Source organism: Sorex araneus, chromosome 1 (assembly GCF_027595985.1).
Source record: "Sorex araneus isolate mSorAra2 chromosome 1, mSorAra2.pri, whole genome shotgun sequence".
Lineage (NCBI taxonomy): Eukaryota > Metazoa > Chordata > Mammalia > Eulipotyphla > Soricidae > Sorex > Sorex araneus.
The window spans coordinates 23,124,321-23,138,202 of record NC_073302.1 but is presented as its reverse complement, the minus strand read 5'-3'; the positions used below and the strand labels follow the sequence as shown (position 1 = coordinate 23,138,202).

Here is a 13,882-nt window from a genome sequence, read left to right as displayed (position 1 = left end):
TTTATTTTTGTTAGTATATTTCCACTTTGATAGAAGTCGTACTCTAAAAACAACATGCACCTTTTTTTTTGCCCCCAGTCCTTAAGCTTTCCTCTGTATCATTAGTAATTTCTTTTAATAGTAATTTGGGAGGTTAGGGTTCCCCCAACTAGTGCTCAGAAGGTCAGAACCTATTATGTGGGCTCTTTAGTCCAGTGCTCAGGTCTGGTGATGTTATAATTCTCAGGCTGGCAGGACTTGGAGCCACAGTGGCTGCCTGGCGGTGTGCCCCGGGGTATGTGATGCAGTTTCGGGGAATTGAACGTGGGGTCTTCTGAATGCCAGGCAAACGCACCTGCCCATTGACCCCATTGAGGTATTTCTTGGTCCCCCAAAGTAATTCTTATTGATTTTATTATAGTCTTATCATCTATCTATTCTGTACTTGGTTTGACTATCCTTATACTGCTCAGCATTTAGAATGAAGGATTTGTCTTGACGTTATAAGGGAGGGATTTATTATTTCAGTCTCTGAGTATAGCAGATTGCTTTTAGCTTATCTGCATTAATGATCCTTGGAATTGATAATCTTATGACCGCCACACAGAAGATACAGGTGCATTATTAAAACTTGCATTTTGACCTTTGATAGTATAAACCATAAGCACTTCTAATTAGTGCTTCAAATATACTTGTCCTACAGTATGAAATCAGAAGTCTTAAATAGGATTTGTTTAGAAATTTCTAAATAAATTAGAATTTATTCTAATAATTGTGGCTTTATTCTAAATTTATTCTAATAATATTTTAATAAAATTTATTCTGATAACCAGAGTGGTAATACAGTTGGTAGTGCTCTTGCCTTGCATGTGGGTGATCCAGATTCTATCCCTGGCATTCCCAATGGTCCCCCGAGCTCTGCCAGGAATGATTCTTGAGAGCAAAGCCAGGCAGGAGTAACCCCTGAACATTGCCGAATGTGACTCCAAATAAAAAATTAAAAAATTTTTAAAAATATTAAGTAGATGCTTTAAAAGAAAAAAAACTTCTTATGTGCCACCTTGATTTTTTGTTACAAATATCCAAGCAATGTAAGTGTCATTGATAAACATCTCCCAGATACTTAGGTTTAATTTCTAAGGGACATTCTGCCATACTTTGAGTGAATGGAAAGAATTATTCCAGTCTGTCAAGTAACTCCTCTTCATGGTCCCTCCTTTCGTCTCCTTCCTGAGATGTCACCTTATCGATAATTGCCTAAAGAATAAAGATGTATGCTTCTAGTCTTAGAAGTTGGTTTCAAGTTTTCTTTGCTTTTTTGGACATAGGTTAGTATGGAAGTAGGCCATCAGAGTCATATTCTTGTCCCATATTCCAAGCCTCTCTCATTCCAAGTCTCTGGGTGTAACTCGGCCATTGAGAAAGATCACACTGTTCTTTATTCAAAGCTAATTAGAAACTTCAGCATATCTAAGATGCAAGCGATGCATGGTTTCATGTGTAGTAACTGCAGTGATGTCCCACTATTCTACCATGAATTTGGCAGCTTCTATGGCTCATGATTTCAAAGCATCTCTAGGGAAAGGGCATGAAAATAGGGGGATTTTAATACGCATCTTGCTTATGGAAAATAAAATTGGAGAAATTAGGAAGAAACTGACCCACTCAAGGTCAGGCAGCACACAGCTGTGAAACGGTTACAGGAGGATTCTCCTGTAGGTTGGTTGACCCACGTGGGGGGGTGTGTATGGGGGTATTATGGGTGTATTGTTGGTCTTCCCTTCGTTCACTTCCTGAATATTCTGTAAGTAGGAAACATAGGGCACATTGCTGGGCCTGGGAAGCAAGCACAGTTAGAGAAGCCCGTGCATGACCCTGTGTTCAGTCCTCAGCACTACTGGGTGTAGCACCAGTGGCCCCAGAGCACTACTGGGTGTAGCTCCTTTAAAAAGCATTGTTAATGTTTTATTAACTGATATTTTACCTGTTTTACTTTCTTCCCAAATTAAATTCTGTTTGGATTAATCTTGTCTTCCTGCAGATTTAGAAATGGCAGTATTTCAGAACAAGATTCTCTTGTCCTCCCTCTAAATAATCTGTTTTTGTTTGTTTTGTTTGGGGACATATATTTGTAAAGGGGATAATAACAAGAGTGGTCAACCAAATAAGAACTTACTGCCTGATGTATGTAAATGCCATTTTGTACCACTTTTTATACAGGTAGTTTCTCTAAGAATCATATACATAAATTTATGTATAAATATGTGTTATACATATTTATATATCGGCATTCAAGTATGTTTAAAGGAAATTCATTACGAGAAAAGGCCACATACACCATACATTTGATAATCAAATTTTAATTGTCCTCTTGCTGTTTTTGTTTTGACAGGTGTACTTTGGGACTTCCCATCCAAGGTCCTACATCTCTGCCAATGTAACGGGTTTCAAATGTGTGACAGGAATGTCTTGTTTAATGAGAAAGGACGTATTAGATCAAGCAGGAGGGCTGATCGCGTTTGCTCAGTACATCGCTGAAGATTACTTTATGGCCAAAGCAATAGCTGATCGGTAAGAAAATGAAATTAAGTCAAGTTCTGTATGTCCACCCTGAGCTCCCCTACCCTCTTCCCATTATAGTTGCTGCAATGACTGGGGACCTTTACACACTTGGCCTTACACTTAACAAACATTCTCCTGCTTAGTTGTGGTCCTCACACATGCGGGTTGCAGTGCGCCAGTGGTTCCCTTGGTTGCGTGCTGGGCGTGGCACACGGCAGTGCTTCTAGGGTCACATTTGGCGTGGGGGCTGTTCTGGGTGACTGGGGCCCGGTGAACTCTGGGCCTCATGCAGTAAGACAGGGGTTCTACCTTCGAGCACTTCCCAGCACTCCCTAGGCTGTGGTATCTTCAGTGTTCAGCTTCACTTGATCTGCTCTGTTCATTATATTACTCTTGGATCAAAGTCCGTTTAATTTCCGCCTAGCGAGTACAAATGTGTTTCAATTTTCTTTTTGACAGTAATTCCAGTATTTTCATTGATGTATCCTAATGAAGCAAATAAGCATTCCAGTGACTCCAGTCTTCAGATTAATGCCTTTGAAGTGGTTAAAAGGCAGTCGCCCTGTGATTGAGTTTCTGTTATGATGGATTTAAATTTTTATGTGTTTTAGAAGAGTTTTTTAAAAATCATGATTACAGGGGGCCTGGGGAGATGGCGTGAGTGATCTAGCCCATGACTAGCAGACACACAGTCCTGAATCCTAGTGCCAGTACCGCATGTCTCCAGCCCTCCGAGCACTGAACCATCAAGTCTGCACCAACAGGCCAAGTCTCCGTGTTTAAAGAGGATGTGGCCTCTTTAAAAACAAAACAAAAACCAACAACCATACACAAGCCACTAGAGGAGAGATCTTACAGAATATAATTTCAAATTTGAAATTTCAGTACTCTGCTAGGAAACCATCTAATGATTGCCATGATTGACTCAGCATTTCTCTATCCCAAAATGATAACATGTTTGCTTAGAAAGGGGGTCGTTGCCTTGTGTGATGATTTGATAAAGATAGGATTTTAAAAGTTGAAGTGTGCTTTTAAAAAATTCTCTATTAGGGTGTTCATGTGGTTCATGGCATCACTCTGTCTCCCAAAAGCCAAGTGCATAATGTCACTTTTTCTCATTTTGTGTTTTTTGGACTTGTTGGTGTCTTCATAACCCCTCCTTTTTAATTTTCTTTTAATCAGTACTGATTATAGACAGTTATTCAGCAGAGCCCTCTCTGCATTTGGTATCTTTAGAATGCCTATGTATTTTGAGTTCCTTAAACCATAGTGCTACAGTTCTTCCCAGCTCTTAGATGATACTGTTGTAGGTCTGGGTAATTGCTAAAACATCCCTAAGTATGGTATGTACCTAAGCCAGATGCTCATCCTGAGAACCAGGCTCGCCCAAAACATGAGCAGTTGGTAACTCTGTATAGCGATGAGCAAAATGCACAACCAGTCAGGCTTGTATGTGTTCATAGTCCAGAGCTCATTTTCTAATTATCTTCCTTTTCAGAGGTTGGAGGTTTGCAATGTCCACTCAAGTTGCCATGCAAAACTCTGGCTCCTATTCAATTTCTCAGTTTCAGTCCAGAATGATCAGGTAAATCAGCTGAGTTTTTTTCTTTTTATACTCTTAGTAGAGAGGTAGAGTTCATTTTTATGTAGTCTAACATTTAAAATAAAAGCTAAGGGTAGATTTTTAACATTTTTAGTTCCACAAAACAGACTTTAACTTCTGTCTTTAAATGTGTATATTTTCTTGGTTGAGTATTACACTGAATTCAAACAGATGTTGAAACTTAGATTATTCTTTTATATGCTAGTCTGTTTTTTTAACATTCTATCTGCTCTTTGGATTTTATAACCTTTGTTCTTCAAGAATGTCTTTCAAATAAATTTATAGACTTTTATTTGACATGAAATAAATGTGGAAAGTTTCATTAAAGATTTATATAGAGGCGTGTCTATGTAATAGTGTGGAGACCTGTGATATTTTGAAGAATAGAATCATTAGTCTTGAAACCGGGCTATGAAAAGTAAACCTTAATTTTTTTTTTTTTTAAGATGGACCAAATTACGAATCAACATGCTTCCTGCTACAATAATTTGTGAGCCAATTTCAGAATGCTTTGTTGCCAGCCTAATAATTGGTTGGGCAGCCCACCATGTATTCAGATGGGATATCATGGTATTTTTCATGTGTCATTGCCTGGCATGGTTTATATTTGACTACATTCAACTCAGGGGTGTCCAGGTATGTGGATAGGCGTGAAAAGGCTTGGTAGTCACTTGGAACTACAACTATTTTAATTTGTGAAAGGTCGATCTAAACCGTTGTTCAGCTTCCCACTAGAGGTTACTTCTGGGGTTTAAACATTGCTTTCCTTAATAGTCCATGAACATAAAAGTCAAAGTAAAAATGTTTTATTACTATTACAGTTTAGATTATACAGTGACAATAGTATTAACATGATTTTAATGGCTGTGGTTACTGCAGCTCACCAACCACCAAAATGCCCAGTGCCCTCTGCCACTGTCCTTCTATTACTTCTTCACTTCATTCCTCTGACCACCTCTGCCCACCGCTTGGTAATCTGGTAACTTTTCCTTTCCCATTTAAACACCATGATTTACGTAGTTATTTACATCGGGTTTTTCAGTCTCTCCTTTGACTATTGCATTTAATTGCTATAATTTGGGCCCCAGGTCGACAGTAGTATTGGATCGAGTGGTGTAGATGTGTTCAGATACTTTGCGTCTACAGCATAGAGGGATCCAAGGCCCTTGTTCCTTGCCCTCTGTTGCTTCCAGATCTCTTCTTACTTCCTGGCTCCATTTCTCTCTTGCCTTGCCATTTTTATGTTGTAATCTAGAGCCAGTGTTTTGCCCGCCTTTGCTACCTGCCATTCCCTCGGCAGGTTATTCTGTATGCCAGAGATTAGTGAAAATAACTTAGTGTGGCCTTGCCCTTTAATTTAACATAAAGATCATCCTCCCATTCAACCCATGTTGCCGCACATTGGCATGATTTTATTAAGAACTTGATGTTTAACATTCAGGGGTTTTATAGCCGGGATATGACCGGTGGTAGGCTACTGTCTGCATCCCACCAACTCCTAAATATCCCAAGAAGACAAAGTGGTTATATAGTCACTTTTATTAAGCTTTTGAAAACTGTTAAGCTATCACAAATAGTGTGTTAGAGTAGCTGTATTTTATAAGCAGTTGGTTTTCATTTTTTCGGAGGGGTTGATTGGGCCACACTGCCTGTGCTCAGGAATCACTTCTGGCAGCGCTTGGGCACAATAATAGGGTGCCAGGGATCAAACCCAGGTCAGCGGCTTGCAAGGCAAGTGCCTACCCCACTGTACCTTCTATACTGTTTCTTCGGCCCTAGCTGTAATGTTAATGCTGCTGCTTCTTATTTATTTATTTTTGCTTTTTGGGTCACACCCAGTGTTGCACAGGGGTTACTCCTGGCTCTGCACTCAGGAATTACCCCTGGCGGTGCTCAGGGGACAATACGGGATGCTGGGAATCGAACCTGGGTCAGCCGAGTGCAAGGCAAACACCCTACTCGCTGTACTATCACTCCAGCTCCAATGCTACTGTTTCTTGTAATGAACACTTTCATCAGTATTGTATGGAAATTGAATTATCTAAAGAAGCAGAGTCAACTTTGATATACTACTAAAAAGACTAAAATGGAAGAAATGATTGTTGGGCATATCTTAGTCTTGTGGTTGATTAGTCAGTTACCTTTTCTCTTTTTTTCATTCCTAGGGTGGCACGCTGTGTTTTTCAAAACTTGATTATGCAGTAGCTTGGTTCATCCGGGAATCCATGACAATATATATTTTCTTGTCGGCATTATGGGACCCTACGATTAGCTGGAGAACTGGTCGCTACAGGTTACGCTGTGGTGGCACAGCTGAGGAAATCCTCGATGTATAACTACAGCTTTGTGACTGTACATAAAGGAAGAAAAGAGAAGTATTATAAATTATGTTTATAGAAATGCTTTTAAAAGATCTACCTTCAGTAGTTTTATCACATGTATGTTTTGGTATCTTGTTCTTTAATTTATTTTGCATGGCACCTGCGTCTGTGGAAAACAAAACAAAACACATCGGTAGTCTTGGCCAACAGGTACACTTTATTTTGTGGAAGTAGAGAATCAAGAGACTTGGTTCTAGGAACCTGGGTTTGGGTTTTGTTTATTTTTTAAAATTAAATACAGGTCGTATATATAAATGCTCTGCAACAAGCCCTCTGACAGTATCCTTCAGTCGAGAAAGTTTCTTACTTGTTAATGACACAACATTTAAGGGATGGTAGCAGCGTGGTTCGAAGGTTTAGAAATAGCTAGAAGGGAATCACTTCGTGTATCTAAATGGAACCGAACAGCTGCGTTTGAGGTACTGAGAAACTTTTTCATGCTTTATGCCTACCTCTTGTAGTTGTTGCAGAGCAAATAAAAACTGTAATAAGGTAGCTAGGCCTTGCAAAAACAAATGGAAAAACTTTAATAAAAAGAGCTGGAGTCTAGTATTTATGTGAATCTGTGAGGAGATGTTTTTGGTCTCACTGCAATGAACCAAAAGTGGCCGAGTTTGGTTTTTAATTGTAGCCACGTACTGAAGGCATCTTTGTGACCAACTCTGTCTTGAACCATTGTTAATCAATCACTGTGCTGGTAAACCTTTCCTTCCCTGCTCTCTTCTCTCCTGACCCACCCCATCTTCCCTTATCTTTTGGGGGGTGGTGGGGGTGGTTTTATTTCTGTGTGAGTGGATGTTTTGATAGTTGTGAGGAAAAAAATGCATTTCAGACACATTTCACACATGAGCTATTTTCTTACACAGTATGTCTTCTTGTTAAAAAAAAAAGAATGTACTTTCATGATACAGGTATTTAATGTCTTTTTAAAGTAAATATTCTAGCCATCAATGAATAAACTGCAGTTAGAATATTAAGGGGGGGGGGGACAGAATAAGTTTGACCCTTCAACTGAATCAGTATCGAACTAAGTCATCAAACTAAGTCTGTCTAGTGTGTGTGTGTGTGTGTGTGTGTGTGTGTGTGTGTGTGTGTGTGTGTGATTTTGTTTTTACTATTACAGTTAGTCTAGCCCTATTTAAATTGGATTTTTGTATTCCACTTTGTATGACAATAGACTGCAGTGCTAGTTGTAAATGCATGCTGAATTTCACTCTCCTACCCCTCATGCGCTGAAATTGCTTGTCGGGTTGTGCTTAACTTGTGGTGAACTGGACTGTTTTTGTTTCTGTTTGTTTGTTTGTTTTTTTAATAGGCAAACATTTAAGAGACAGTGCATAAATAGCCCCTCCCCCCCCTTTTATTTTATTTTATTTTTCTGGTTCTTCCTTTTTCTGGTAGTGGAGTTTTTGCTTTCCTCCAGCATTGGATGGCATGTTGTCCTTATGAATGCCTGCTGCAAGGCTGACCTGGCAATATGGCAGCTTTAAATTCCAAGTGATGCCAGTTTTTACGTCAAAGCATAATGAATAGCATATTAGCAATAACAGATCTATAGAAAATGAACACGTTTTCACTTCACTGAGCCAATTCACTTCGTTGTAAGATGACTTCTCTACATGGTTTAAATGGCAGTATATCCAAGAATATTTATATACTTTGTATATGCATATTTTGAGACTTTTCTCTGGGCCAAACTGCTTTGTTTTGTTTTTTAATTTTTTTTTTAATTTTTTTTTTTTTTGCCTTATGATAAGTTACTTTGAAGGGCATTTTCTTCGTGAACAAAGGCTTTGATGCATATTCCTGTGTATGTGAAATGGGTAATATTTTCCCCAAGGAAAGTTGCACAGTGAAAACCAGTCTAGTTGTGACCCACTCTTTTATTTATTGTTGAATCACTATTACCCAGTTGAATTTTGCTGACCTTGTTTGTAATTTTGTTGGTTTGTTTAATGAAGTTTGGTTGATGCCATCCTTTGTGCTGCTGAAGTGAAACCTTGCATATTTTTAGCTCTGTGCTGGTCTCAATATGGCAGTGTAACAGCAAAACCAAAATGGCGGGACAGACTTCTTGTATTTTGTAAATAGAAAATATGACTGTTCTGTACATGTGTTTTATGTGGGAGTGTGGAATATTTCCGTAAAGTGATGCCTCATTTAAGCAGTCAGAATGAGCCTTTGTTTAGCAAGTTTAAGTGATAAACTAGAAACAATATACATGTTGAAGAAAGCATCACAACAGAACTGTAGGAGTCTAAATTTAATAAACTGTCGATAGAAAAAAAAGTCTAGATTATACCATGTTTTTATTATTTAAAATCATTGTCTTAAGTTTTTGTTGAAAAAAATTAAAAGTTTGAATACAATCAAAATACGAGCAATGTGTTTTGGTGTACTTTTATACTTTTATTATGCTCTTACTATCTCATCAAGTCACTGTATCGTGTCTGTGTTGCAAGCTATAATGCCCAAAAGTAGAGAGAGAGTATGGGGAATCTTGTCTGCCATAGAGGCAGGGGGAGGGTGGGAAAGGGGGGGTATACCCGGGATACTGGTGGTGGGGAATGTGCACTGGTGGAGGGATGGGTGTTTGATCATTGTGAGATTGTAATCCAAATATGAAAGCTTGTAACTATCTCACGGTGATTCAATAAAATAAAAAATAAATTTTTTTAAATAAAGTAAAAATCCCTTGACTACAAAAATAAAATTCACTGTATCACTGGCATCCCGTTGCTCATTGATTTGCTCAAGTGGGCACCAGTAAATCTCCACTGTGAGACTTGTTGTTACTGTTTTTGGCATATCAAATACGCCACAGGTAGCTTGCCAGGCTCTGCCATGCGGGCGAGATATTCTCGGTAGCTTGCTGGGTTTTCTGAGAGGGACGGAGGAATCAACCCGGGTCAGCTGCGTGCAAGGCAAATGTCCTACCCACTGTGCTGTCGCTCCAGCCCATCTCATCGATTGTATATAATATTTATTAGAAGAATTCTGTCAAGTGTTAATTTTGAAATCTTCCCATTCATCTCTGCTACAGATTAGGTAACCACTTAAAGTTGCATTTATTGAGGTAATTAGAGTCTCCTGGACAACTTTCTACAAATTCATATATATATATACAGATGCAGAAGTTCCTGTTTTTTCCATTGTTTTCTGCAGGCTCTTCTGAGAAGCACTGGCCATTAATAACATTTAGAATAGACTCAATGTTCCCTAGGCTCCCCTCACCTGTCTTTCACTACCTGAACCCAGCCTTCAAGATCTTAATGCTGCAGCGACTAAAAGTCTGCTCCAAGATACGGAATGGAACGGTTTTGCTGTCAGAGATCTAAATGCAAGCCAGACTTAACTGCTACCTGCACAAAGTCCAGGGCCGGACTCCTCCCCATCTCCTCTGACACATGTTTTATTGCTCGCCTATAAAAGCAGAATGCTCCTGTTGGGGGGTGAGGTTTAGGAGAGGAAGAATCTTAAGGATCTAAGGTTCAGGAGAGGAAGAGGGGTGCTTTGGTTAGAGCCCACCGGAGGTTCCACTCCTAATACCTTCACACCCAAACAAGCTCATTCCTCCTACTTTGTATAGCCCCAGTGTTTTAAGAAATGATTAACCAAATGGTGAATTTTATGTTGTTAATTCTTATAGCTAGGCAAACTTTGAAGAGCCCTTGCTTTTTTTTCTTTTTGTTTTTTTAAGGGGAGGGGGCACATCCAGCAATGCTCAGGGGTTACTCCTGGCTCTGCACTCAGGAATTACTCCTGGCGATGCTTGTGGGGGAACATATAGGATGCCAGGGATTGAATCCGGGTGGGCTGTGTGCAAGGCAAACATTCTATCCCCTGTACTATCACTCCAGCCCCAAGAGCCCTTGCTTTCAATTTAGAGTGCATGCGCACATAGGCACACACACACACACACACACACACACACACAGATATACAGTGTCAACACTGGTTACACCCAGGTGGCTGGCAGAGCTGGGAGTGGCCCCACAATATGGTATAAGTCAATTCCAGCATTGTATGCCATTGTATGCCTCTGTCCTCTACATCTTGTGTATATATATATATATATATATATATATATATATATATATATATAATGGAATCACTGTGAGATATAGTTACAAAGCTTTCTTGTTTGAGTTACAGTAATACAATGATCGGACACCCATCCCTCCACCAGTGCACATTCTCCATCACCAATGTCCCCAATATTACCCCCCCTTCTCACTCAGGTCCCCCCCAACTACCCAACACGTTTCCATGAATTGCTGGAAGGGTCCATAAGCCTCTTGACCTTGTTTGTAATTTTGCACCATTTGAGAGACCTGGGACTACTTTTTCCCCACCCCAAAATAAATGGCATGCATAACCAAAGTTCATGGGGCTCAGATCAACAATGGGAAACATTTTTTATCTGACCCTTAGTCCTCAAAGAATTGTTTTCTCTCATAAAACAGTTCCTTAAGCAACAATTTAATTGTCTTAAGAATCAAAAATGTGTCCAACTGCTGCATGACTCCTCCCTAATCCAGGAAGATGGGCAGAGGCTGCTGTTGTCTGTGGAGTGGTTTCATGTGGTTGTGGTGTTTAGACTGTTACTCATCTATGCTCTTAGCATGGACTTGTAATTATCTAAACTATCTAAATTATCATTTCTTTCCAGCCAGGCCTAGAAGTATCTGTGTTGGCCAACTTGCCTTGGCCTCTTCTGACTCTTTCACCTACCCTTGTCATCTTGTTTTGACTTGGCTATCCTGCCCTTGTCATCAGCCCTGGAATTTCTATCACCTCCTGACTGACCAACACAATGAGCGTTGACAGGATGTGGGAGAAGGCAGAGTTCACTCGGGTACAGCTCTGAAACTTGGGCGAAGGTTCAGAAGTGGGAAAATGAGAATCATTTCCATAGTTGATGACAGTGAATGTGTCACTCAGGGCGGTGTCAGTGGGCAGGTGAGAGCTAAGGACTGAAGCTTGGGGGTGACACGGGGGCCTATTTAGAAATGTAATGGGGAAAAGACAAGAAAAGGGGCTGCCAGACATGAGGGCAGACTAAGCTTCTCAGGGGCTGGAGGAGTTTGGACACACCTTGCTATATCTCCCCAAGCCATCAGCTGCTAATAATTGAGACTTGAAACACTAGCTGAGGTGTAGACATAAGGAAATGAAGTCGTGTACAGAAAGCATAGGGAAGGTTAGCTTCCCCTTTCTAGGAAAAAGCAAGGAGGGCGGGAACGATAGAACAGTGCGGAACATGCTTCCCTTGCACGCTGCTAACCCAGATTCTATTCCTGGCACCACATATGGTCCCCTGAGCACTGCCAGGAGTAATTCCTGAGGACAGAATCAGGAGTGAGCCCTGAGCATCACTGGGTGTGGCCCCAAAACGGCAAAAGGAAGTAGCGAAAGCAGTGTCACAGGAGCCTTGGAATGGGCTTTCTGAAAAATGGTCAAGAGGGTGATGGACAGACAGTCAGGAATGTGTCAACAGTGCATGATCTCGGTCCATTATGAATTGAGTTTGATTAATGAAAGGTGAGGTTATCTGACCACATAGCTTCGTTCTGAATTGAGAGCTTATTTTCTTGGGTGAAAGAGAAAGGGCTGGCACACTCAGGTAGAGCTAGAAATTGCTCTTGAATCCAGGGAGTATCTGGTCTTGTGCCAGGCAGATGTGAAAAAATGGTAGCTGTTGTGAAGTCAGTTTGGTAATGTGGGAGGCACAGAGATCGAATTATTGGAGCTGGAGAATAGGAAGAAGGATTAAAGCAATGATGCAATCATTTTTAATTAATGAAGAAGCAGCGCCCACTTCCCACCCACGGACCTAAGTTATCCTAAACCAAAAAGAATTCTGACTGGAATTCTTTAAGCATTCAAGAGAATGGTGGGTAGTCAATTGTCCACCTTATTTTCCTGTTCTGTGATGGGATCTTCCACCAATTTCCCTATGCCACAGACAGCATCCAGTGAGTTTGAGTCTTCCTGGTCCTACTTCCAGCCTATTTCTTTCCATTTTGGTCTTATTTGCTTCTATATACCAATGTTTTGAATTTTCTCTCTGCTCAGACTAAAATGACTTAGTGTCTAACTTTTGCCTTTGGCACTTTTCTTACCCACATTTGTCAACATTATTCAAAGCCTGCCAAAGGTTGTCCGAAAGGAAACTTTCTCTTTTCACCTGTCACCACTGTAACACCAGCGCCCACCTTTTGCCTTACTCCCATTGGACCACCCTGTTCTCCAAATGGAGCCAGAGCTTCTCTGCTTCCGTTCCAGCTCATGGATCCGAAATAGCCCTTTACTCGCTCCATCTGTTAAATCTCTGCCTCTTGATGCCCCCAAAACTCATATTCAGGCATTTGCAGGAAGCCCAATACTTCCTGTGTGTGTCTGTCATTTTGTGTCTCCAAGTGTGTCTACCTCTTTAAGGAACTGTATTCAACCTGCCTCAGTAGTCATTTTGTACCCTTTCTCTCTCTTCCCCCTACCTGCCCTCCAGTGCTTTCATACAATAGTTAAGTGTTCGTTATTGTTAATGAAGAAACTCATCAATCTGGGTTCAAATATGTAACACGCTTGAACTGCTCATTGTGTTGGCAGTGTATTTGTTATCTCATTTCCTTCTGCTTTCATTTCCTTTTTCTGCTTAATAAAGGGACTTATCTTTACTGGAGAGCTTAGTTTTTGCTTGTCTCAGACAGAATCTTTAAGTTCTTGTTTGTATGTGTGATTTTTGGTGTTGATTTACTTTTTTTTTTTCTTTTGCTTTTTGGGTCACATCCGGCATTGCACAGGGGTTACTCCTGGCTCTGCACTCAGGAATTACCCCTGGCGGTGCTCAGGGGACCATATGGGATGCTGGGAATCGAACCCGGGTCTGCCTCCTGCAAGGCAAACATCCTACCCGCTGTGCTATTGCTCCAGCCCCCGTGTGTTGATTTACTTTTGAAGTTGATGATTAATGGGGAAAAAAACCAGCAGTCACCATGAAATCTTTTCGCTGACAATGTACAAACAAGCTTCTTGGTTTTTGACAAAGGGACTAAGAAATATAAGGCACTCACAAAACTCAATAATTAAAACTCAAACATCCTCATCAAAAAAATAAGGAGAGCAGTTGAACAAATTCCTCAAAAAAAATTATATAGGGACTGAAGAGATAGTTCAGCTGATAAGACACTTACACTTAACACTTGCATTGTATGAGGCTGAGACCTGGGTTTGATCCCTGGCATCCCATATGGTTCCCAGAGCTCCTCCGGAGTGATTCCTGAGTGCAGACCCACAAATAACCCTTGAACACCACCAAGTGTGGCCCCAAAACAAAAACAAACACAAAAAAATA

The 13,882-nt window shown here is 40.4% G+C and overlaps 1 protein-coding gene across 1 annotated transcript in view; it reads left to right on the top strand.

Moving 5' to 3' along the window:
- The window catches only part of UGCG (UDP-glucose ceramide glucosyltransferase), a 44,874-nt gene extending 35,969 nt beyond the window's left edge, over nucleotides 1-8,905 (top strand). Inside the window, exons 6-9 of the mRNA XM_004600301.3 lie at nucleotides 2,372-2,550; nucleotides 4,040-4,126; nucleotides 4,591-4,780; nucleotides 6,310-8,905. Coding sequence (XP_004600358.1) covers nucleotides 2,372-2,550; nucleotides 4,040-4,126; nucleotides 4,591-4,780; nucleotides 6,310-6,480 — 627 coding nt within the window. The 3' untranslated portion in view covers nucleotides 6,481-8,905. The remainder of the gene's footprint in view (nucleotides 1-2,371; nucleotides 2,551-4,039; nucleotides 4,127-4,590; nucleotides 4,781-6,309) is intronic.
- The last annotated feature ends 4,977 nt before the right edge of the window (nucleotides 8,906-13,882 follow it).